Source organism: Strongyloides ratti (genome assembly GCF_001040885.1).
Source record: "Strongyloides ratti genome assembly S_ratti_ED321, chromosome : 1".
Classification (NCBI taxonomy): domain Eukaryota; kingdom Metazoa; phylum Nematoda; class Chromadorea; order Rhabditida; family Strongyloididae; genus Strongyloides; species Strongyloides ratti.
This window is the reverse complement of record NC_037307.1, coordinates 6,352,549-6,375,825: the sequence shown is the minus strand read 5'-3', so window position 1 is coordinate 6,375,825 and position 23,277 is coordinate 6,352,549. Positions and strand designations below refer to the sequence as shown.

At 20.9% G+C, this 23,277-nt stretch overlaps 9 protein-coding genes across 9 annotated transcripts; 6 read left to right on the top strand and 3 right to left on the bottom strand.

Moving 5' to 3' along the window:
- Nucleotides 1-389: 389 nt before the first annotated feature.
- Nucleotides 390-2,422, bottom strand: SRAE_1000200200 (G protein-coupled receptor, rhodopsin-like family and GPCR, rhodopsin-like, 7TM domain and 7TM GPCR, serpentine receptor class x (Srx) family-containing protein; the record flags this gene model as incomplete). Its single annotated transcript, XM_024649026.1, has 3 exons — nt 390-1,376; nt 1,422-2,000; nt 2,048-2,422. 3 exons carry the CDS (start codon nt 2,420-2,422, stop codon nt 390-392), a joined length of 1,941 nt encoding a protein of 646 aa, XP_024502945.1.
- Nucleotides 2,423-3,334: 912 nt separating this feature from the next.
- Nucleotides 3,335-3,958, top strand: SRAE_1000200100 (Hypothetical protein; the record flags this gene model as incomplete). Its single annotated transcript, XM_024649025.1, has 3 exons — nt 3,335-3,488; nt 3,548-3,647; nt 3,709-3,958. The coding sequence occupies 3 exons, from the start codon at nt 3,335-3,337 to the stop codon at nt 3,956-3,958; spliced, it is 504 nt and encodes a 167-aa protein (XP_024502944.1).
- A 2,791-nt stretch (nt 3,959-6,749) lies between these two features.
- Nucleotides 6,750-7,431, top strand: SRAE_1000200000 (PMP-22/EMP/MP20/Claudin superfamily-containing protein; the record flags this gene model as incomplete). The annotated part of the gene is made up of 2 exons (XM_024649024.1): nt 6,750-6,803; nt 6,865-7,431. The coding sequence occupies 2 exons, from the start codon at nt 6,750-6,752 to the stop codon at nt 7,429-7,431; spliced, it is 621 nt and encodes a 206-aa protein (XP_024502943.1).
- A 198-nt stretch (nt 7,432-7,629) lies between these two features.
- SRAE_1000199900 (Peptidase M13, N-terminal domain and Metallopeptidase, catalytic domain-containing protein) lies at nt 7,630-10,285 on the bottom strand (the record flags this gene model as incomplete). Its single annotated transcript, XM_024649023.1, has 3 exons — nt 7,630-7,632; nt 7,721-9,606; nt 9,820-10,285. The coding sequence occupies 3 exons, from the start codon at nt 10,283-10,285 to the stop codon at nt 7,630-7,632; spliced, it is 2,355 nt and encodes a 784-aa protein (XP_024502942.1).
- Nucleotides 10,286-10,795: 510 nt separating this feature from the next.
- Nucleotides 10,796-11,633, top strand: SRAE_1000199800 (Methyltransferase type 11 domain-containing protein; the record flags this gene model as incomplete). Its single annotated transcript, XM_024649022.1, has 2 exons — nt 10,796-10,852; nt 10,899-11,633. 2 exons carry the CDS (start codon nt 10,796-10,798, stop codon nt 11,631-11,633), a joined length of 792 nt encoding a protein of 263 aa, XP_024502941.1.
- A 340-nt stretch (nt 11,634-11,973) lies between these two features.
- Nucleotides 11,974-13,630, top strand: SRAE_1000199700 (Methionine--tRNA ligase, mitochondrial; the record flags this gene model as incomplete). The annotated part of the gene is made up of 3 exons (XM_024649021.1): nt 11,974-12,720; nt 12,761-12,989; nt 13,032-13,630. 3 exons carry the CDS (start codon nt 11,974-11,976, stop codon nt 13,628-13,630), a joined length of 1,575 nt encoding a protein of 524 aa, XP_024502940.1.
- Nucleotides 13,631-14,322: 692 nt separating this feature from the next.
- Nucleotides 14,323-15,121, top strand: SRAE_1000199600 (Hypothetical protein; the record flags this gene model as incomplete). Its single annotated transcript, XM_024649020.1, has 2 exons — nt 14,323-14,464; nt 14,508-15,121. The coding sequence occupies 2 exons, from the start codon at nt 14,323-14,325 to the stop codon at nt 15,119-15,121; spliced, it is 756 nt and encodes a 251-aa protein (XP_024502939.1).
- A 533-nt stretch (nt 15,122-15,654) lies between these two features.
- SRAE_1000199500 (Hypothetical protein) lies at nt 15,655-17,465 on the top strand (the record flags this gene model as incomplete). Its single annotated transcript, XM_024649019.1, has 4 exons — nt 15,655-15,967; nt 16,018-16,593; nt 16,646-17,242; nt 17,287-17,465. The coding sequence occupies 4 exons, from the start codon at nt 15,655-15,657 to the stop codon at nt 17,463-17,465; spliced, it is 1,665 nt and encodes a 554-aa protein (XP_024502938.1).
- A 158-nt stretch (nt 17,466-17,623) lies between these two features.
- Nucleotides 17,624-18,832, bottom strand: SRAE_1000199400 (Protein AAR2 homolog; the record flags this gene model as incomplete). Its single annotated transcript, XM_024649017.1, has 4 exons — nt 17,624-17,724; nt 17,773-18,433; nt 18,475-18,711; nt 18,761-18,832. 4 exons carry the CDS (start codon nt 18,830-18,832, stop codon nt 17,624-17,626), a joined length of 1,071 nt encoding a protein of 356 aa, XP_024502937.1.
- Between the last annotated feature and the right edge of the window lie 4,445 nt (nt 18,833-23,277).

Here is a 23,277-nt window from a genome sequence, read left to right as displayed (position 1 = left end):
TAAAAAGTATTATTTCTAATAAAATGTTCTACCCAAATGTTAAAAGCATTCCGGCATAACTTTTTTCAAAGTTAATCAATGCCATAAACTCAATTTTTTAACCATAAGTCAGAAAAATAATTGTCTTTTGACTGTTAAAATAATTTAACTAGTTAATTGGTTTATTTTATTATAAATATTTTTTAAAATATTAATAAAAATGACTTTTTTTTTAACTTATAACTATAACATTTTGTGGTATTTTTTAGAAATTAAAATAAAACCTACTGTTAAATTTTAATATCATTCATAATAATAGCATTTGAAAAGAGGCATTTATTTCACAACGTCTTTTTTATAATCACAAAGAGGTAGATAATTATTAAAAAAATTTTTTTATATATTTTTATTTAACCATAAAAATTTTTTCTTGATACATTGTTTCTAGATAATTCTTTACATTTCTGTAAATCCATACTTTTAACATTTTTTTGATGTATTAATGGTACTCCAACAACAGCAATCTCATCATCATCCACAAGTTTACTAAATAATGATAATCTTTTGTGGTGAATATTTGAATAATTTACTCTATCAAAACTAAGCTGTTTTTTTAATTCAACATTACATTTTCTTTTTCTTGATAGAGGATTAATATTTTTTGGAATTAAATTAAATGAAACTTTTTCAAGTTCATTATTTAAAATATTATCATCATTTGTATTTACATTAAGATCATTTTGTAATTTATTATTTTGTTCTTTTAACATCTTTTGAATTGCTTCTTCATTATTACAATTACTTTTTGTATAATTAAATGTTTTTCCTCCAACTGTTGAAAATGATTTTACTCTTACAATTTCATTCTTTGAACTAGTTTTATTTAAATTTATAACTTTTCTTTTTAAACATGCCATCTGACGAAATTCATTCATTCTAAAATAACACATTGGTTGGCATACAGAATGTATACCAATCATAAGTTGTAAACCCCATCTAAATGTTGAACTTAAAGCAGAGGTACTTAATTTATTTGTTATATATAATATTGATATCATTTGAATGGTTGAATATGGTATTAAAAATAAAATATCTACAAAAAGTACTGATCCAATAACAATTAAATATTTATGTCTTGACATAATATGTGATTTCCATCTTTTATATGAATTTCCTCGTCTTATTGATACTTTTAATGGAGAGGAAATATTTTTTCCTATAACTGAAGATCTATTTAATGGACTATTAACATGAACTAATGATGTCTGTGATACTATTTTATTTAATTGTACTTTATTAATTATTTTTTTTGATTCCTGTAAATTTGAATTATTACTTTTAAAACTTGAAGAAGAATGAAATCTACGAATTCTTTTTAAAATTATTCCATAACATATCTATAAATAAATTAAATAATTATAATAATATATAATATAACTTACTAATACAATGAATAAACATATATAACAAAGAATAAATATGATTAATGATGACATTGTTGCAGGATTTATACCAGAACTTTCAATACGTTTAACTATTGTACTATTATTACTTTCTATTTCAAGCCATTTATTCCAATTTATTTCATTATGTTTATCATTTTCATTTCCATCCATTACATCAGATAAATTTTTAAAATTTTCATTATATTCATCAAAATACCATTTACCATCATCATTATGAAAAATAATATTTTCATCATCTATATCATCAACAAAATCATTTTCTTTCTCAATATTACGTGTATAATTTTTTAAATATTTATCCCAATCATTAATTTCAGTTTTTATCATAATAGATTTTCTCTCAAATACTGTATTTAATATAACATATCCAACACCAAATAATATACTAATAATCCACCCTAAACCAATTAAAAAGATAACTGTTCTCCTTGAAAAATATCTTCGATAATGTAGGGGAAATTTTATTACAATAAATTCATTTGTTGTAAATATTAATAAATTGAAAATTGTTAATAAATTACATGAACGAAGAATTAATGTTGCATATTGTGTTTTCTAAAAAAAATAAATTTAAAAAAAAAACGTTTTTATTTTATACTTACATTTAATAAACCTTGCCGTCCAGTCATAGTTAATCCAAGACTTGTTAATAAATTTGGTAGTCCATTTATAATTAAACATATCCCTCTAACTATATCTACAATTGAACAATGAAGAACAAGAACATAAAATATATTTGATAACATTCTTTTTTGATTAGCTAATAAAGCATAGACAACAAAGAAATTTAAAAATAATCCAATAATACCAAGGACATCACAAATAATACCAAAAAGTAAACCCCAACCATCTATAGATATTTTATATTGAATATCAGAATTAGATTGACCATTTAAAAATATATTTTTTGAATGATTAATATAATTAGTTGAGGTAGAATTACTTTCAATAGTCTGTAGTAAAGTAACTTCATTCATAATATCAATAAAAATGTTTCAAATATATATTTATTAGTTTTCAATAAAATCATTTAAATATACAAGTATACTTAGAATATATTTATTAATAAAATTTCAATAAAATATTTCGATTTTTAAGTTATATTTTAATAACACACATAATTCATAGAAAAAAAAAAAATTTTTTTTTAATTTACCATAAATTTTTCTATTGCTCCTCCAAACTGTCAATTTTCTTATTTTTCATGATATCTTATCTTGTTACTTTGAGCGTATTAATTTAATTTTATCATTTTGTATTACTTTACTAAAATATAACTTTATTTTGTTAACATAATGAAAAAATTTACCTAAGGATAAAAATGGAATAATTTCTTGTGATAGGAAATTATTTTAAAAATAATTATGCTTTTAAGACTTTTAAAAATAATTTAATCAAAATATAATGCATCATATTCTTTATTAAAAAATGACAACTGTTAAAAATAAATGTTTATATTACAAATAATATATAAATTTTAATGATTGTATACTAAGAAAAAAAAATTTTAACATAATTAATATTTTTTTTTTGAATAAAAATTTGTTTTGATATAAAATTTAAAATGAAAAAAAAAAAAATGATATCAAGTATTATATTATTTAAGTACTCTTGAACAATAAATTAAAATAATTTTTTCATATTACAATTATTTATTATCAATTCTATGTAATAAAAACCAAAATATTGTGTTATTTTATATAATATAATGTGATTAAATAAAATTAACATAAGAATATTATATTAAAATAATAATATGCACACTAAAGTGTGACTTAAAATAAATTTAATATGAATATAAAATTAGTTAATATTAATCATTTTCATATTGGTAAATATTATCAATTTGAAAATAATTATTCAAGTTTATTTGAAACAAAAAAAAAAGTATGCTTTTTGCGGAAAAAGAACCAGGAAAACCTTTATATGGAAGTTTTACTTTTTTTATCTTAGTTGCAATAATTTTTGTAAATTTATTTATATTTATTATTCTTAGAATTTTGATAGATCTTGAAGATGATATGGATCAACCATATATTAATGGTAGTATAATTATTTTTTGAAAAAAAAAAGAAAAAATTTCATTTTTTTTATATTTTTAGGATCTATTCGAACATTTCTTCAATATTTTCTCTTAGCATTTTCTTTGACATTCTGTTTTGGGTGTTGGTGCTGTTGTTGCGGGGGATGTTTATTATTTACGTAAGTTTATCAAAAAAAAAAAAAAAAAACATTTATATAATTAATTTAATTATTATTCTAGAACTCTTAGAAAAATTGAATTTTGTCATATGGAACAAAACAATGCTTTAGATTTTGCTGCAATCCACAGATTTTATAATCGAATAAAACACGTCAAACCAAACACTAATTTTGTCATAAAGTTTAGAAGTAAAAATGATAATCAAAGTATCAGTGATGAGGAAGAAAATGATTTAAATACTATACAATTACAAGAGGTTGTTGTTGAGGATAAAAAAATGGATAAAAATATTGGAAATAATAATTGTTAATTATTATTACGAAAGAAAAAATTTTAATAATCTTATCTTTATAAAAAAAAATATTTATATCTAAATAATATTTTATATAACTAATTAATATATTAGAAGAAATAATTTTTAATCTACTACAAAAAAAAAACACATTTTTATATTATTATAAATTGTTATTTAATTTTTAATCTAGTTGTTTTACTATTGTTTCCAAAAACATTATGAAACAGAGTGTAAATAATACATATAATTAATTCCACCATAAATTATTACATTAAAATATATGACAAATTATATAATAAATAATTAAACAAAGCATTTTATTTTAAAGAAAAAAAAAAGTAACTTTTTGAATGATAATTTTTTATAACAATTAACATAAAAAAAAATTGTATAAACTTTTATTATACACAACATTAAATTACTATATCCATTTTTTTATAAACATTTCATCAAAAACTTTACACTTTTTTTTTATTAATTCTATTTTAAATCCATCCATTATTTTAACCATTTATTTTTAGAAAAAAAAAATTTTTTTTCCCAAAAAAATAATTTTATATATAAGTATGGGAAAAAAAATTTGTTATTTTTAAAATACAACTTCAAAGTTGTGTTTGGATGGCCACAATTTTTAGTTATTCATTTTATTATATTTTTTTTTAAGATATATCCAATAAAAATATGAGAATATTTATCAAAACAAAAAAGAAAAAAAAAAAGATGTTTGGAAGGATTAAAGAATTTTTTTTATAACTCTTAAACATAAAACATTGCCATGCAACATTAACAAAACTTTTATGTATTATATTTTTCTAAATAATCATTGATTTAATGTTATCTAGGATAAAAATTGTTTATATTAATATAAACATTTTACAAAGGAAAAAAAAGGTTTTTTTTTTGTTATTATTTATTATTAAAAAGTTTAAGACATTTTGGTTAATTATTATTTTTTATTGTTATTGTTAATTTCTTTTTTTTTTGTATTAAAGTTTTATGATATATTTTTATTATTATATATATAGTTAAGTTGTCGATTATTACTCATCATACTTGTATGAGTATACCTATTTTATATTAATGTTATGAATAATAAGTAAATATCTTTATTTAAAAGTCATTCATTATAATATATATTTATATTTATAAATATACGTTCATTTTGTAAATAAATATATCTACATATATATATATATATATATATATAGTTAAATGTATTTATTTATACAATTCAATTCTATTAATAATATTTATGTCTTATAGAATATTCTTAAAGGCATTATTTAATAGTTTATAATAAAACTTTGAATAACTCTATATTTGACATACATTTAAAATCATATTTTATTAATTATAAACTTTAAAAATAAAAAATTTATTATTATAATAGATAAATATATTATTTTCTTATTTAATAAGTTATAAATATTTTTATATTTTTAGTTTAATAATAATGGTACTATATTCACACCTTAGATAATGTCAATAAATATTAATAGGTATATAGATTAAATATCTAAAATCAACCTTATTTCCGTTACTTATTTTCTGTTTAAGGTTGTCAATATATAACTTACCTATTTCACTCAAAATATTACTTTGATCTATTATTTATACACTATATTTCGACATCTCAATCATTAATATATAAATTTAAAACATTATGTATATATGTATATACTTTTATATTAAATTTTGTTTCATCTTTATTTAATAAATATAAATTATTATTATTAGTTTAGTTAGATAATATTATAACTTTTAAAATATAAGAATATATTTAATATAATTTATTATAATAAAAAATTTTTTTAAACATCAATTGTTTTATTAAAACAATTTTTTTTTTTTTTAATATCTATCGATCATCTTTATATTTAGTTACGTTTTTTTTTTGTTTGGTCATTTCTATTATACGTGAACAATTCTTTTATAGATTAAATTTATATAATTGAAAATTTAATTAGAAATAACAATTGTTATATAAAATCTTATTTTATTAAATTGTAGGCAAGAATTTTTAAAAAAATGATAATATTTTTTTTTTTAAAAAATAACATATATTATTAAAATTTTATTTTACAAAAAAAAAGGAAAGACTTATGAAAATAAAATATTAATATTTTTTATTATTTATTACGTATTTATTTTTTTGTCTTTTAACAATAATTGTATTTATTTTGTTTATCCATTTAATTTATTATTAACATCTTTTAAATCTGTGCATTTTCATCTTGAATACTATTTGCTTTAACTTATCAGATATCAAAAAAATTAAAAGATATGATATAAATGAAGGAAATGTATACTTCTATAATATTATTTATAATGGTAAATATTCTTTTCATTCATAAAATGTAACATTTTATGTTTAAACTTATTTAATTCTATTTTAAACATTTTCAGTATATGCTTCTAATAATTTTTTATATATATATTTTTTTTTATATTAAAAAAATTAATTATATGACAAAATTAATATTATTTATATTATTTAATAATAACATTTTATTAAATATATATAAACATATATACATATATTCCCTTTAAGATGGTTGATCAGATAATATTATTCATCAGTATATATATATATATTATAATACAATGTAGAATATTTTATCTTTTAATATTGATTAAAGTATATTTTTAAAATCACCTCTTCATGTCTTAGTAATGATGATTCACATCATCATTTTTTCTTTTTATCATATTTTTAATAACAATTTTTTTAGGAAAAAAAAAATAATATTTTAATATTTAAATATATATTTAATTAAAACACAAACTTTTTAATTTTTATATTATAATGGTTGCTCAAACAACGACAATAGAATCAGTTACAGTTATTAGGCCTTTGAAGGTACTTTTATAAATTAATATTTTATCAATTTTATAAATATAAATATTTATTTTTTTTTAAGATTACTGCATTATTATGTTTGATTATTTCATTAGGACTTATGATTGCAGCACTATCAACAAATAATTGGTTAAGAACAGGTTCTTATCATACAGGACTTTTTAATGAATGTACAGATACTGGTGGTTTAGATAGTTTAATTAAACCAATAAGTGGATCACCATTACCAGGACAATGCCAAAAAACCAAAGATTATGCCTATGTCAAAGCTGTCATATCTCTATTAATAATTTCTTGTATCATCATCTTATTTGCCTCCATCTCAAATATATTAGGTTTAAAATCAGATGATCAACATAGAAAATATTTATATCATAAAGTGGCAACTGGCCTAACATTTCTAGCAGTGTTATGTGATATATTATCATTAATAATATATCCAGCCTGTTTTTATAATATTATGTCAATGCTCCAAATACGACATTGGGAACTTGATTATAGTTATGCTATAGCATGGGGAGCTTTTTCATTTGCCTTTACAGCATTATTATTAAAAATTTGTGACAAAGAACATGAAGAAGTATATTATAAAGAAAAAACTGTTTATAATCCACCACAACTTTCATAAAAATTATAAAAACTTTTTTTTTTATATCAGTAGGTAATTAATATTATGATGTTAATCTTTAACTTATGTTTTTAAATAACCTACTGTTATATCAATTAATTTTTTTTTTCCTGATATTTTTAAATATATAATATTTTATTGTAAATATTTTTAGTTTTCCTATGATACTTTAATAATAAATAATAATTTTACTATAAATCACTAGATAAATAAAAAAAGTAATATAATTTTAAATTTATTTTTTTTTTTAAAAAAATTAAAAATTAAAACATTTTTTATTATAAATTACCTCTTCTGAACAATTGAATGTGGTAGAAAAGATGTTCATTTCATTTAAAGAATTGTACATAATTTGTTCCTGAATGACATTTTCAATAAAATTTAAGGGATCTTTTTTGTAACAGGTAAATGTTGATGATTGAAGAATTGCCAATTCATAAAAAGAATAATCACTAAAACCAGGGATATTTGAAAAGTTATCTTTATTATTTTCATTAATATATCCATTTTTAAGCATAAACTTCATTAATGTTTGTAATGAATCTGTATTTTGAAGAGTGTTTATTCCAATTTTAGGAGCTGAACTTCCAAAACTACCAATACTTGATTTAGAAGTAAGGCAATTAATAAATTGTTCCTTGTATCCAGTTTCGTAGGGTGAATTCCATATGATATTTGATAATTTTTGAAAATATAAAAAACCAAGACTTGATATTGTTATCCAATTATCATTATAATTTCCATCAAAAATTGGTATCTTTAATATTGCTAATGGTACAAAAATTGTATTTTCATGTTCATCATAAGTAATTTCAGGATATAAAATATTCCAATGAACATTATCTCTTGAATCAATGACTGAACCAATATTTAAAATTCTATAGTCTCTTTGACGTTTCAGTATTCTGAGCATTGTACTGAAGTAGTCTGATGAATTAAGATGTACATTAGAATAAATATCATCAATAAAATTTTTATTTCTTATTTGAGGTGGTACACCAACCTGAATTTTCATTGTTCTAACTTTTTGTATCAACTCTGATGAAATAGTTGTATGTGTATCAATATAAAAATTTTGCATTTTTAATAATATTTTTTGAATATTTTCTTCATTACTTATCTTAACTCCATATCTATTATTGTATAATGTTATTGTGGATTCAAGATTTAACATATCATCAATACATTTTTCCCATACATCATTATCAGTATTAAGATTACTTGTATATTTTGCAAGATTTATTGTAGAAGTAATTGTTAAATAATTAGCAATTGTCTCTAATTTAAAAGTTTTTAAAAAAAAATTTAAATGTTTAAAATAGTCAATGTTATTAATTAAAACACGATTTGTACCATTCCATGTATTTTTATTACTAATATCTGTATCTAAAAATGTCATTATATCAAAACTACCTAATTCTAATTTAAGATCATCAATAGTTAAAACTTTAAAATTTGTATTATAACTATCCATTGTTGTTGTAAAATTTTCAAGTTCCAATGTAAATTTTGCCACCTCCTCAATTTGATTATCATTAAATTTACTATTATTTAAGATATTTGTTATATACTCTTTATATACATTTTTTATGGCAAACATTAAAAGATTTTTACGATAATTAGGATTGTCAAATTCTGTTGTTTCAATTTGTCTTCTATATGGATTTAAAAAAGTTGTTAAATCTGGTGGAGCAAAAGATAATATAACTTTTCCATCATAATCAGGATCAATATCTTTATCATAATATATAATATTAAGATTTCCAGCATAAAAACCATACAAACCAATGTTTGTTTCTAGTGAATAATTAGTTGAGTTAAATGAAGTACATTCATTTAAAATTGATCCACATGGTAAAGTTTTTAATAATTCTTTTAATGGTTCCATTCCTTGAATCTTTCGAAGTTCATTATTCATACATCCATCATATAATGTTTTTGATATTTTAAATGGTAAACTATCATTATCATTAGATGGATTATTTAAAATATTTAATATTTTATTATAGATTATTTTTATTGTTTCAATAAAATATTGTGGTTTATTATTAAATTTTGTTAAAAAAATTGTATCTTTATCTTCATAATTCCATTCCTGAGTATTTCCACAAATTACATTATAAGGATTTTTACAAATATCATCATTTCTATTAATATATTCACTCAATCTGGTAGCTAAAAAGATGATAAAAATTTTTAATTAAACTAATATTGTTACGGTCAATCAAAGGTAAAACTATACTAATGATAATATCAATAAAAGAGTTAATGCAAAATAAATAAATTGATGAGATTAACAAAGTTAAAAGCTAGTAAGAAAAGTCAAGAGGGGATTTTGGTGAGTGATATAAAACTTTACTACTACTGTATATATATAATAAAATTTACCTGATGATATACACGCCTTACTTGTACAATATAATTTTGATAATGGAGTTATTATTCCTAATGATATACTTAATCCAATAACAGATAAAATTAATATAATAAAAATTATTAATAATATTATACATTTATAATTTTTTAAAAAATTTAAAAATGATTTAATTGTTTGATTTATTGTAGGAATATTTGTATATCTATTTTGAAATGAAACAACAGAATTTGGATTGTCAATTTTTGTATCATTAGATGGTTTAATTGAAGAATTAGAATTATTTTTTAATATACCATTAAATTTTTTATTTTTTTTTATATCTACTTCATCAGATTCTATAATGGTTACACTTCTTGGTCTTGTAAAAGAAAATCCATCAGGTGAGGTACATTGACTTCTATTATAAGGTTCATTTTCTAAAGTAATTACATGGCATTCATTATCATTACTAAATACAGGTGATGGTAAATTAGACATAATAAAAATATAGAAACTTTTTTTTTTAAATAATATAATAACATAAAATATTATATTGTTATATATTTAAAATTAGTTGAAAGATTTTATTTTGTCTTTCAAGAAACATTAAATTAATAATAAAATATTCTTTCTAAAGACAGTATCATTACACAAGTGTGTAACTTAGATAACTCTTAGAAATACTTAATCTGGGTTTTGTAAATGGGTGGAATTTATATATTTATTTTCTTGTAATAACACTTCTAATTCTTTTTCTTTTTGGTGTGGAAATTCGTGTAACTTTTGAAATGATATGGTATATAATATTAAACATTTTATTTTCTATCAAAACTTTTATTTACTATGTAATTGAAATTAAAAATAAATCACAATAAAGAATCTTAACTTTAATTAATAAATAATTTCAAAGCTAGTTTTTAAAATTAATTTCTTCATAAGATTTTTATTATTATAAAAAAAATTGGAGAAATGATTATTTTTTTTTAAATCACTAGGAAAAGTTTATAAATGAAAAAGATTGTAAAAAAACTTTTTCCTACTTATATTAATGATATTGCTTCTGAGGTAACTATTTCTTTTTTTCTTTTTTTTATAGTAATATTTCATTTAGATTGCCTTTCCAACAAAATCATTTACTGGAAATTTTATAAGAAAAAAAATTTCATATCAAAGTAAAGCATTAAATAAAGCTGCAATAGATCAGTTTCAACCACAAGATGGTTGTAATTACCTAGAACTAGGATTTGGAAGAGGTGATGGATTACAATTATTTCATGATATATTAGAGGCAAATAAATTACAAGGAAAATTATTTGGAATTGAGGCATCATCATATGCATTAGATAAAGGACTTCATAGATTTGCATTGGAGGTTGCTGATAATAAAATTATACTTGAGAAATCACCACGATTAATATTACTTCCATTTACAAATGATTTTTTTGATGGAATTTATCATGTTGATGTTTTTTATTATTGGCCTACCAAACATATGACTAGAATTCAGAGAGAACTTTTTAGAATTTTAAAACCTAATTCTAAAATAGTTTGTACAATGGATTTGAATAGATTAAAAAATTGGGAAAGTTGGGGTTTAATATCTTCAAAAGATTATGATATTATGAGATATGCCTGGTATTTGGAACCTTGTGGATTTGAAAATGTTAATATAAAATATATAAATGTGGAAAAAAATAGGGAAATTCAAGTTATCACAGCTAACAAACCACCAAAACGAATTGAAGATGATGATCCAGAGGAAAAATTAAAACAATTAGAAATGGATATAAAATATTATATGTTTGAAGAAGCTTTATTAAAAGAAAAGGAATTAGGAATTACTTAAAAAAAATGATATCTATGATTTTGTACAGTAAATTTTCAAACATTAATAGCAATATGTTGGAGATAAATAAACTTTTATCTACAGGAAATGTTAAAATATTATAGTATATTTTTGTATAGGATTATTTATTAAATATAGATTTTTATTTAGGATTAATTTCAAAAGTAATTATAAAAAGTGAAATAAGTATTTTATTTCGTTATATTACTTTTTTTTCATTTAATAATTTCACATGAATAAAAAATTTAAACTTATGATTAGTATTATAGAATGTTATTTTTAAGAGACGTATCTCGTTAAATATCTTACATATATTTTTCTGGATAACTTTTGTTTAAGAATGCTAAAATTTTTTAAAAATATACCACCTTTAAAAATTAGTTTGATAAGAAATAAGACATTTATTACAACACCAATATACTATGCAAATGCTTCTCCTCACATTGGACATATTTATTCTACAATTATTGCTGATGCAACTTTACGTTATGATAAATTTAAAAATCCATCATCAAATATAAATGATTTTATTTTAACAACAGGAACTGATGAACATGGGATAAAAATTCAAAAAGCTGCTATTATAAAAAATAAATCACCAAAAGAATTTTGTGATAATGTTAGTACAAATTTTAAAAAAATTTTTGATACTTTTAATGTAAAATATACACATTTTATTAGGACAACAGATGAATCACATATAAAATGTGTTCAAAAAATGTGGGAAATACTTTATGACAAAGGGTATATTTATAAAGATACATATTCAGGATATTATTCACATATTGATGAAGCATTTTATACAAAAAATGACATTGAAGAAATTAAAAAAAATGATAATATTATTTTAATTTCAAAAGAGACAAAAAATGTAGTTCAATATTTAGAAGAAGAAAATTATATGTTTAAGTTAAAGGAATTCTCTCCAGAAATAAAAAAATGGATAACAGAAAATGATGTTATAAGACCAAAACATTACATTAACAAAATTTTAAATTATTTAACAAATATTGAAGATTTATCTGTTTCAAGAGAAGCTAAAAGAATAAGTTGGGGAATTCCTGTTCCTAATGATAATTCACAAACGGTAATATAAAAAATAAATTAACTAAAACTTATTTTTCTAGATTTATGTATGGTTAGATGCTTTAGTAAATTATATATCAGTTGTTGGATTACCAAATGATCATCTAACTCAATGGCCACCATCATGGCAAATTATTGGAAAAGATATACTGAAATTTCATACAATTTATTGGCCTGCATTTCTTCTTGCAGCTGGTATGGATTTACCAAAAAAAATTTTTATCCATGGTCATTGGACTATTGATGATGTTAAGATGTCAAAAAGTTTAGGTAATGTTATAGATCCATATGAGATGTCACAAATTTTATCAGTTGATGGTTTAAGATATTTCCTCTTGAAGCAAGATGTTATTAGTTCTGATAACAATTTTTCAAACATAAAAGCAATCACTATGGTTAATTCTGATTTAGTAAATAATATAGGTAATCTACTAATGAGATCCACAGTAGATATTTTAAATTCTGAACAAGTATATTTCCCCCAAAAGTATGATAGTCTTGATCCTAAAATTTTAGATGAAGCTAGTGAATTAATAAAAGATTTAAATGTATTATCACAAAAAGTTAATGAACATTTTGAAAATCTTATTTTTTATAAAGGAATCGAAGAGATTGTAAATGTTTGTGGAAAAGCAAATGAATTTTTTCACAATAAAAAACCTTGGAAACAATCTCCAGGTCTTGAATTAAGTACAGTTTTATACATAATATATGAAACATTAAGAATTACTGGATTGTTAATGCAACCTATTACACCCAATTATTCCTCAACATTGTTAAATCATTTAGGAATTCCTGAAAATAAGAGAACATTTGATAATGTAATTTTTCAGGTAGATGAATTAACCAGAACATCATTTAGTGAAACTCGACAACCAATACTAAAGAGAATTGTTACTCCAAAAAAATAATATTCATTTTTTTTTAACTATAATGAATAAAAAATATTTAATCTGAATATTAATGTAATTCATTTTTTTTTTAGTTCAAATAAACTCATAATAGAATGATAAAAATCCCTTAATAATTATGAACTAAAAAATAATCAGAAAAATTCCATACTTAGTTTTCTCCCCAAAACAGTAAAAATATTTTGTTGATGCTTTTCAAACTTTGTTTCCCAAAAGTACTATTTAATTAAAATGATAGAAAAAAATTTTTTCTAATAATAATTACTTTTTACAGATGTACTATTGTATTAATCTCCTAACCAAAAATCACCAGGTTAATTTTGTAATTTAGTAATGTTACCTCTAAATCAAAATACTACTTATATTTGAACTTTTCGTAATGTAATATGTGTACTTTTTCTAACAAGATACAGATACAAAAATTTTTCTAACTTCTTTAATACTACATATTTTCTCATCTAGACATATTGTATTTCAAAATAATAGTCCTATCATTTTAAGATATTTTATATAATAATTACAGTTGGTCAACTTAATTCCAAAAAAAAAAAAAGTTCTCCTATTAAATATTAATATATTACTTTCATTTTATTGTCGTTTTTTTAAAAAGAAATTTCTAGAATTTTTGTGTCAATTTTAAACAACTTTCTACCGATATTACTAATTTGGACTTTTTTTAAATCTATATTTTTATGATGGATGATAAGAAAGGTGAAATAGTATTTAAGTATTTTAGTGAACAATTTCGTGCTCTTAAGGAGTATCAAAGTAATGGATTTGAAAGTATTGCAAGACGCCTTGATTCTATTGAAAAAGAAATAAAATATATAAAAGGTTTTTTTTTATTTTTAATTATTTTAAAACATTTTTTAATTAGATAAAATTCCAAACACCACAGGAGAAAATTTTCAAAAATCTGAAAATTTTCATATGTTTTCTCAACTAATTAAGGATATCAAGCCACCAAATGAAGATGTAACGCCAAAGGAGAATAAAGAAAATGGTAATTTTTTTTCAATGGATACTGATAGTAATTTTTCAAAATGTGATAGTAATAACAGAATAGAAAGTTTTGAGAAACATATTGAAGATTTATCACTTCAACAAAATGAAAAGAAGAAAATGGACAATTATCCATTTTCATTCAACACAATTAAAAATATTGATAGTAAACTTTATATTAAATCTTCTGATGAAAATAAACCTACTGATATTGGTCGTGTTTCATGTTCACTTTTTTTTGCCAATGGTGGAAAATATTTAGAAGTAATGAATAAATCTACTCTTGTTAAATCTACAATTCGATTAATCAACAACAATATTAATACAATACAAAAGAAGGATGGTAAAAATTATGTTGCTTTAATTTTTCCCATTGGCTCATTTGATCATTTTGAGGGAGGAAAATTAGATGAATTCTATTTAAAATTTTCTGACAAGGAAAATGGTAATAAGTTTTATAAAAAAATAAAGGAATTTTGTGAAGTATAATTATAATTAAAAGTATATTATAAATTATTACTACATATATAAAACTTTTTGATTTTATATTTATTTATTTAAAGTTTTTCCTGTTCTTTGATTTAAAACATTTTTATTTCAAATGTAAAACTATATAAATCTTTTTCATAATAAACTATAATCCATCGTTGATTTGGTAAATTTTCATTATGATAGATTGAAAATCTCTCAATCCTTTAAATCTACCAAAGCTATTTTATTCTATCATTATATTATTTCCATTATTATAATTAAACATTTCCCAAAGTTTAATCTACCTAAATATTACTTACCTACTACTGAAATTTTTGTTATATCATTTAAAAACTAAACAAACCCAGAGTAACATACAATAATATTACAAATAAATTTGTTAAAAAAAATTGATAAATTTATTTAAAAATTTTGTAAGTAATTTATAAAAGTGTTCCAGTTATATGAAAGTTTATCTTTCGTATAATTATTATATTAATATTATTCTACAAAAGTGTTATTATAACTTATTTTTATTAATATAAGAAGTAATGATTAATAGTAATAAATATAATTACATTATTATTATATTATTTATTGGAATTATTTTTATACCATTATTTGAGACAAAACTATATTTTGATAAAAGTTTTTTTGGTAAAAATATAAGTAAACGTCAAACAGTTGTATCTTCAAATGCCAATTCTACTGGACAGGGTGATAAAGTTGATACAAATGCTGAGGCAGAACATTATAAAAATAGTGAAGGAATAATTGGTGTTAATACAAGTTCAAGTGGTGATGCCACAGGATCAGGTCAAACTGGAGTAAATAATCAAGCATATGGATCTGTTGGAGATAAAGGTAAATAGTTTTTTTTTTTATAGATATAATAAATTATTATACAATTTTAGAAATTGGATCAATAGGAAATGCTGGAGCACTTGGAGCAGATTCAGAATCACATTCAAATATTAATGCTGGTATTCATGGAGATAAATGGGCTGTTGAATCTTTTCAACATTCTAAAGGACAGGGAGCCGGAGATACTGGAGCTGCTTCAAATGGAGTAATTGAAATGTCAAATGGAAGTGTATCATCACCATATAGTTCAAATAATACTAAATCATCTGCTGGTGCAACAGGTAGTTTATCATCATCATCTGAAATTGTTTCAAGTCAAGTTTTAACATGGGATGCTATATTACTTCAACTTGTTGGTAGTGCTGTTGCACAGGGATTATTTAATGCACAGGCTAATGTTGATTTAAAAGCTGGAAATGCTAATAATGGTGTAGAGATGAATGGTATTGTTTCGGGAGATAATTTAAATGGTGGTCTAGTAAATGCTCAAGTTAATGGAAATGCTGTTATGAATAATAGTAATCATGAACTTTTAGGAAATATGTATGGAAGTGTTAATGGAACAGGAACTAGTAATTTAGTTGGTGCTAGTAATTTACAAAGTAATAGTAGTGGAATTTCAAATTGTATGTTTTATTAGAAAATTTATTTTACTAAAATTTTGTAATATATTTTTAGCTATTCAATCATTTGGTGATGCCAAAGTCCACTCTGATGGCCATAATCAAATTACTCTAAATTCAAATACTAACACTACAAATGCACAAAATATTGATGGAAATTATGGAAATTTAATTGTTAATTCAACAGCTACTGGTAAAAATTCAAGTATGACATTGTCTGGTGGACTTAAAGGAAATACAGGAAATGATACAACGATAGCTTTAGGAGATGGTAATATACAATCACAAGGATCAGATTCAAGTAACTCTTCAATGGTTGTTCAATCAAATTTTAATCCTCAAGGTGATGGTAGTTTAATTGTAAATGGTGATGGTCAAGCATTATCTAGTAGTGGTAATCCAGGAACATTAAATATGGTTTCTAATGGTAATGTTTCAAATAGTAATGGTGTTCTAAACTTAGGTACAGCAAGTGGAAGTGGTTCTGCAGCAGGAGATAAAGTTAATATAACTGGAAATAACTTTTTAAATATTAATACTCTGGGAGCATCAGGAAATTCATACATGGGTTCACAGGCTGAGGGAACTGGAAATTCTAGTGCTTCATCACAAGCAAATCTTTCTATTAATGATGGAAATGGCCCACCACGAGGTAAAAATAAATTATTTTTAATATTAAAACTATATTTTATTTAGAATCATCGGCACAAGGAGTTGTATCAGCTACAGGTGATAAAAGCAAAGCTACATCATATTCAGTAGTTACTGACAATAACGGAGTCCAATCATTGATAAATCAACAAACAGCTTCCAGTTCAGGGAAAGGGTCTTCCTCTGCATCAGCAAGTAATTCTGCAATTTTAAAAAAGAAGTAAATAATTACATTTAGTAGAAATGGTATAATGAAAATTATCGGAAAATTATTTTCTTTAACTTTTAATCATTAAATTTGTTTTAAAAATAAATTTTATAATTTAAATATTATACAAATATTTTATTTTAATTAAATTAATGATATCAAAAAAAAAAAATTTTATTCATTAGGTAAATCAAAAGAGCAACTAAATTTTTTTTCAAATAAATGGCGAATTTTAAGAGATTTTGTCTTGAAAGTTACTGGTAAAGTATCATTATCTAAAATAACAACAAAGTTATAAAAAAAAAAAGATAAAATAATATTACCTTCAATATTTGCAAAAAAAAGACGTAATGTCCATATAATAAAATTATTTTGTTCAATAACATTATTAAAAAAATCATCTGGACATGTAGTGATTTGATAATATAATACCATAAAAAATTTTTCATACAATGGAAGTTGTTTATTTAAAGAAGATTTGACAGATGATAACAAATGAAGAAATCTTTTCCATTGCTCAAAACCTTCATAAACTTGTCCAAGTAAAAAAACAACAAATGAGTATTGAAATTCACCTAATAATTTTTCTACACCATTTTCACCATAATTTTTAAGTAATTTTTCAAGTAAAATAGAATTATCAACTAGATCACGTTTATCAATATTTTCTAATGTTACTTTTGGTATTTCACTAAATTTTATCCTCTCTTCTTCAATCATATTAAAAATAGGTAATCCCTCTTCATCACAAAATCTTAATCGTGTAGGATTTTCTCTATCAACAATTTGTCCTTTCTCATTAATTCTATCCTCTTCTGTAATAAATGTTTGTTGTGATGTGATTCTTCCACATATTGGATTAATTTTGTAAGTAATCTCTTTAGTTATAAAATTACTTAATGAAATCCAGTTTTTTAATTTGTCAAATGGATATACTCCTAGATTTTTATCTATATTTTTTATGTTAGCTTTGATTCTACTTTCCTAAAATTAAATAAATAATATAAAAGATAAGTAATTAATACCTCTTCTCCTGTTAAAATACAATCTTCAAAATTTTCCTTTATATTATCCCATTTTTTCATTAATATTTCTTTTTCAATAAAATTATGGAAAAAACCAATTCTAGGGGAATTTTTATAACTTATATAAATAAAATGTAATCCAGGTGGAATCATTTTAAACCCCATAAATTTTGGCCCTGTTATAAATGATTTGTAATCAATTCCTACTTCTATACCCTCAGGAAAGTCCTTGAATATCTTTAAACAGGTGTTAAATATAAAAATTTAAATGATCATTGAAACTTACTATAAAAGAAAAACTTTCAAACATAAAACGTGCTTGTTCAGGAGATAAATCATATCCCTTTAAATTATCCATCTTTAATTTAAATATTTATATTTTTTGATAAAATATATTTGAAAAATAATATGACCGCAACTTCATTTCCCCTTAAGTATGTGATGAATATTTTTGGGGGGGGGTTATTTAATTTGTTTTTTTGATATTAATTATATAATAAATTTTTATAATATTATTATAAATAAATAAACAAACAATTCAATACTTATGAATGTGATATTCAAGATATGTTGTATGTTTAATTAACCATAAAAAATATATGTTTATTATGTTGTAATAAAAAATCTTTTATTAACTTTTCACAGCTATTACCCTTTTTCTAACACTTATAAAAATACTTCAATTTACAGTTGTTTACTTTAATACATTTTATAATTGTTTTTTTCTTCAAATATAATATATATAACCTCTAACGGTTAAGTTATAAGAAATGCCAATTAAAGTTAACCTTAATTGTAACATTTGCTATAAAATAACCTACATTTACAATATGTTTTAACTAAATATCTTGAAAAGCTTTTACAAACTTATGTTTATATAAAAATATATATTTAAAATAATTGGGTAAAAGAATTTACCTATTCTTCTGTCACATTTAATTTGACACCTGTTGAAGGAGATGATTTTAAAAAAGATAATAACTTCAAAAAATTGATTATATTATTAAATTTACAATAATTACATAATTACTTTTTGTATATCTATCTAAATAAGCATTATCTAAACAATTTCATGATGAGGTATTAAGATTAAAAGATAAGTTAAATTTAAACTGGATTACACAGCATAATTAAGATAGTTCATTTTAAATTTCTTTACAAAAACGAACTAATAAAAATGTTTATATTTATTTCATCAGATAGTTAATAAAAGTAATGTACATGATTATTTTTAATAAAATAAACGTCATAATTATATGAGAGAATAACTTTAAAATTGTCTTTTTTTTAACACTTGAAATGTTTATATTTCTTATATTATCTCCAGATGGTGTCCCTTAATACTTATAGACATTTGTCAAATTCTCTTTTTAAATTTAAAAATATAAGTAAAATTACATGTGCTTAAAAAATTTAAAGGAATTTTATTGTCAACTTTTTGCGCACTTAAATTTTAATACTTAACTCTTATTTTAAATATGTAAATATTTTATTTGATAAACAAAAAAAAAAAAAAAAAATGAAACACGCATTTCAATCCTACCCTTTTAAAGTAAAAGCCGATTATAATTGTTAATTCTGACTTAAAATTAAATATTTACCCAAAAATAAATAATCATCATACTCATATGATAGTTGATAAACTTAATGATGCTTAAAAATGTTAAAATGTCATGAAATGTTTTAAGCATATCCAATCTTTGTAATAAAAAAAAAACAGACAGTTACAGTTAAATATTCCCCTACAAATATGTGAAAAAATTTTTAATTCATACCCGTCCCTGAAATAGTAAGAGAAAAATTTTTCCTTAAAACTCTTGTGCAATACTAATCTTGATATCAAATTTTTTTTTTTTATTTTTTTTATATTAATCTCTCAGTTAATTAAAATAACATTTGAACATCCTGGACCTGCTGTGTAAATATCAGTTTTAAGATAAAGAGGATTATACATGTTACTCATATGTAATAAATTATTTAAAATGTCTTAAACTAGAAAAAAGTTTACATCACTTGATTGACAACTATCGCAATTTATACTTTTTTTTTGGATAATAAACAATAAAATTATTAAATTTCCATCTTAATAATTTTATAATCTTAACCACCATAAAGATCATATGTATTATAAGACAGTTTAAAATGATGAGAATTTTGTCATTCCACACCAAGTGGTCTTCTCCAACAAATATATTAAACACCTTTTTTTTTTATTGAAATATAAACAATTTCATATTTGTCTTGATTACTGTATCACTCCAATCATTATACAATTATTTTTAAATATATATTTATTTTTAATGAATAAAAAAAAAATAAATAAATGAGTGATTAATGATAATATTCCATGCAATATGTGTATGGATGACTTACACAAAAACGATATATAGATTATCTTTAATTATGATTATATTGTTGCCTATAATTTTCAAATAAAAATTATATTTTATATTAATCCTTTTGAAGTAAAGAACACCCCAATATTTGATGAAATATTATCTTATTAAAAATTAAACGGTAAATAAAATTTACAAAAAAAAAATATGAATAAAATGAATTTATATAAAAACTTTCTTAAGAAATATGATTCAAATTACCAATTTTTATTATAGATATATTCTTATTTTATATGAATATATAAAATTTATTGTCTCTTTCCCGCCATATTTATTCTTAATTTTTAAATATATTACTTCTCAACTACCACTTACAATGAACTTAAAAGGTTAATGCTCTATTGAGCATATGTATCAATTTTTCTAAATTTTATATATATCACTATTGAAGTTTTAAATATATTTTAATTATTAGAATTTTTAAAATATTACAAAAGTAATTAAAAATTATTTAAGATAGATAAATATTTCAATCATTTTTTTTAAGATTCTTTTTTATTTAAGTTAAAAGTATTTGAATATAAAACACATAATTATTTATTAATAAACTATAATTATTAAAAAAAAAATTTTTTTATTACCAATAAATGTACTTATAAGAAAGAAGTATATTTGAATTAATTATAAGTTTATTATTTTATAAGAAAATAACATTCAAAATATATTTTTAAATATTCATAAAACATAAATTAATTGTAATACTTTATAACTTTTTTTAAATTTATTGCTATATTATAATATTTTTTTTTAATATCATTAGATCCTCATTTCATATTCAGCACTAAATTTTAGATTATTTTAAATATATCATTTATACATTATTCATTCATTTTTCAAATGGTATTTGATATAATAAATTAACTCATGAGGTAAAATTACTTACATAAATATACACATATAATATTATATTTTAAATTGACAGCATTCTTCTTATATATAAAATTTAATTAAAATCATTTTGACAATACTTAATATATTTAAATATAATTTTTTTTTGTTCTTGTAAATGTATGTTTAAATATAAATATCATTATTTTAAATAATGTATTATATTTTTAAAAAAAAAAAATTTAAAACAATATATTTAATTTATTATAATTTTTCTTTTTATTGTTTAATACTTTTATTTATAAAACAATCAACAAAAAAAAAAGATATAACTTTATTTTTATTTAAGTAATATATATTTAAATCCTATTCTTTAATGTACTTTATGACCAATTATATATTAATAATTTAAATTTTCTTTTTAATATTATTATATATATACTTTAATATAAACAGTATTTTTTTTTTGTTTATTATATTAAGTGTATATTAACTTATACAATATATTGTCATAAAGGCATATGGTTTATAATTTCCTTGATTCAATTGTATATTAATTCTTTATATATATATTTGTCTAACCTTATATTATTCTTTTATTCACAGTTCATTTTTTTTTTCTCTATCATCTTTGTGGCATAAATCAACAGAACTTGACCAACCCACAAAGGATAGAATGGCATTAGATGTTTAAATGCATTGTGGTCATATAATTTAGCTTATTTTTCTTCAAATGACATAGTTACTATCTCTTAAAATAATAACCGGTATACAGTTTTATTTACATAATTACTCCTACTAAAGTTTAGCTCTATATTAACCTGGTTTACTAAGATTAACTGTGCATTAGGCATTCTGGCTTTTTATAAAGATTTTTTTGATACAGGCTATATTAATATACCTTTAAGATACTTAAAGTAGGAAATCCATTTAAAAAAAAGTAAATCATATTTTCTTTTAACTATAAAAATTTATTACAAAAAAAAATAACTAAATAATCTTTTCCGTTACATCTTATTTTTCTATATTTGATTTGCCGTCATTTTTCTTTTATATAAATAATAATATCTTTTATGACAAAAGTTATAATTATATAATTATTTCTAATTCAAATAAATATTTCCTAAAAATTATAATACAACAAAAAAAAAAAAACATTTAATATTTACTTAATACAAACTGTATATTTGTAATACCGTTATGTTAAAACAATAAATGTTTTCACGCCGTTTAGCACACATATATTAAATATATTACACTTAAGAAGTTAACCGACACTACATGTTATATTCGCGGTTTTTACTACTGTTTCGGCATTTTTTTTTATAGGTACGCTTATCTTTTGAATAAATTTTAGTTGCCAAAAACGGCGATTAGTTTGTTTTTTGAACATAATCAAATATAAATATTTTGTTTAATCTTTATTTTATTACGTTATTTATTTATTCTTTTGATTGTAAGAATTTATATTCTATTTAAAAAAGTTTTATAAAAAATTGATGACAAGTATATTTTAAACAATTTGACATAAAACTTTTTTATTTCTTTTTTTACCTTGATATTTCAAAAAAAAATTTAT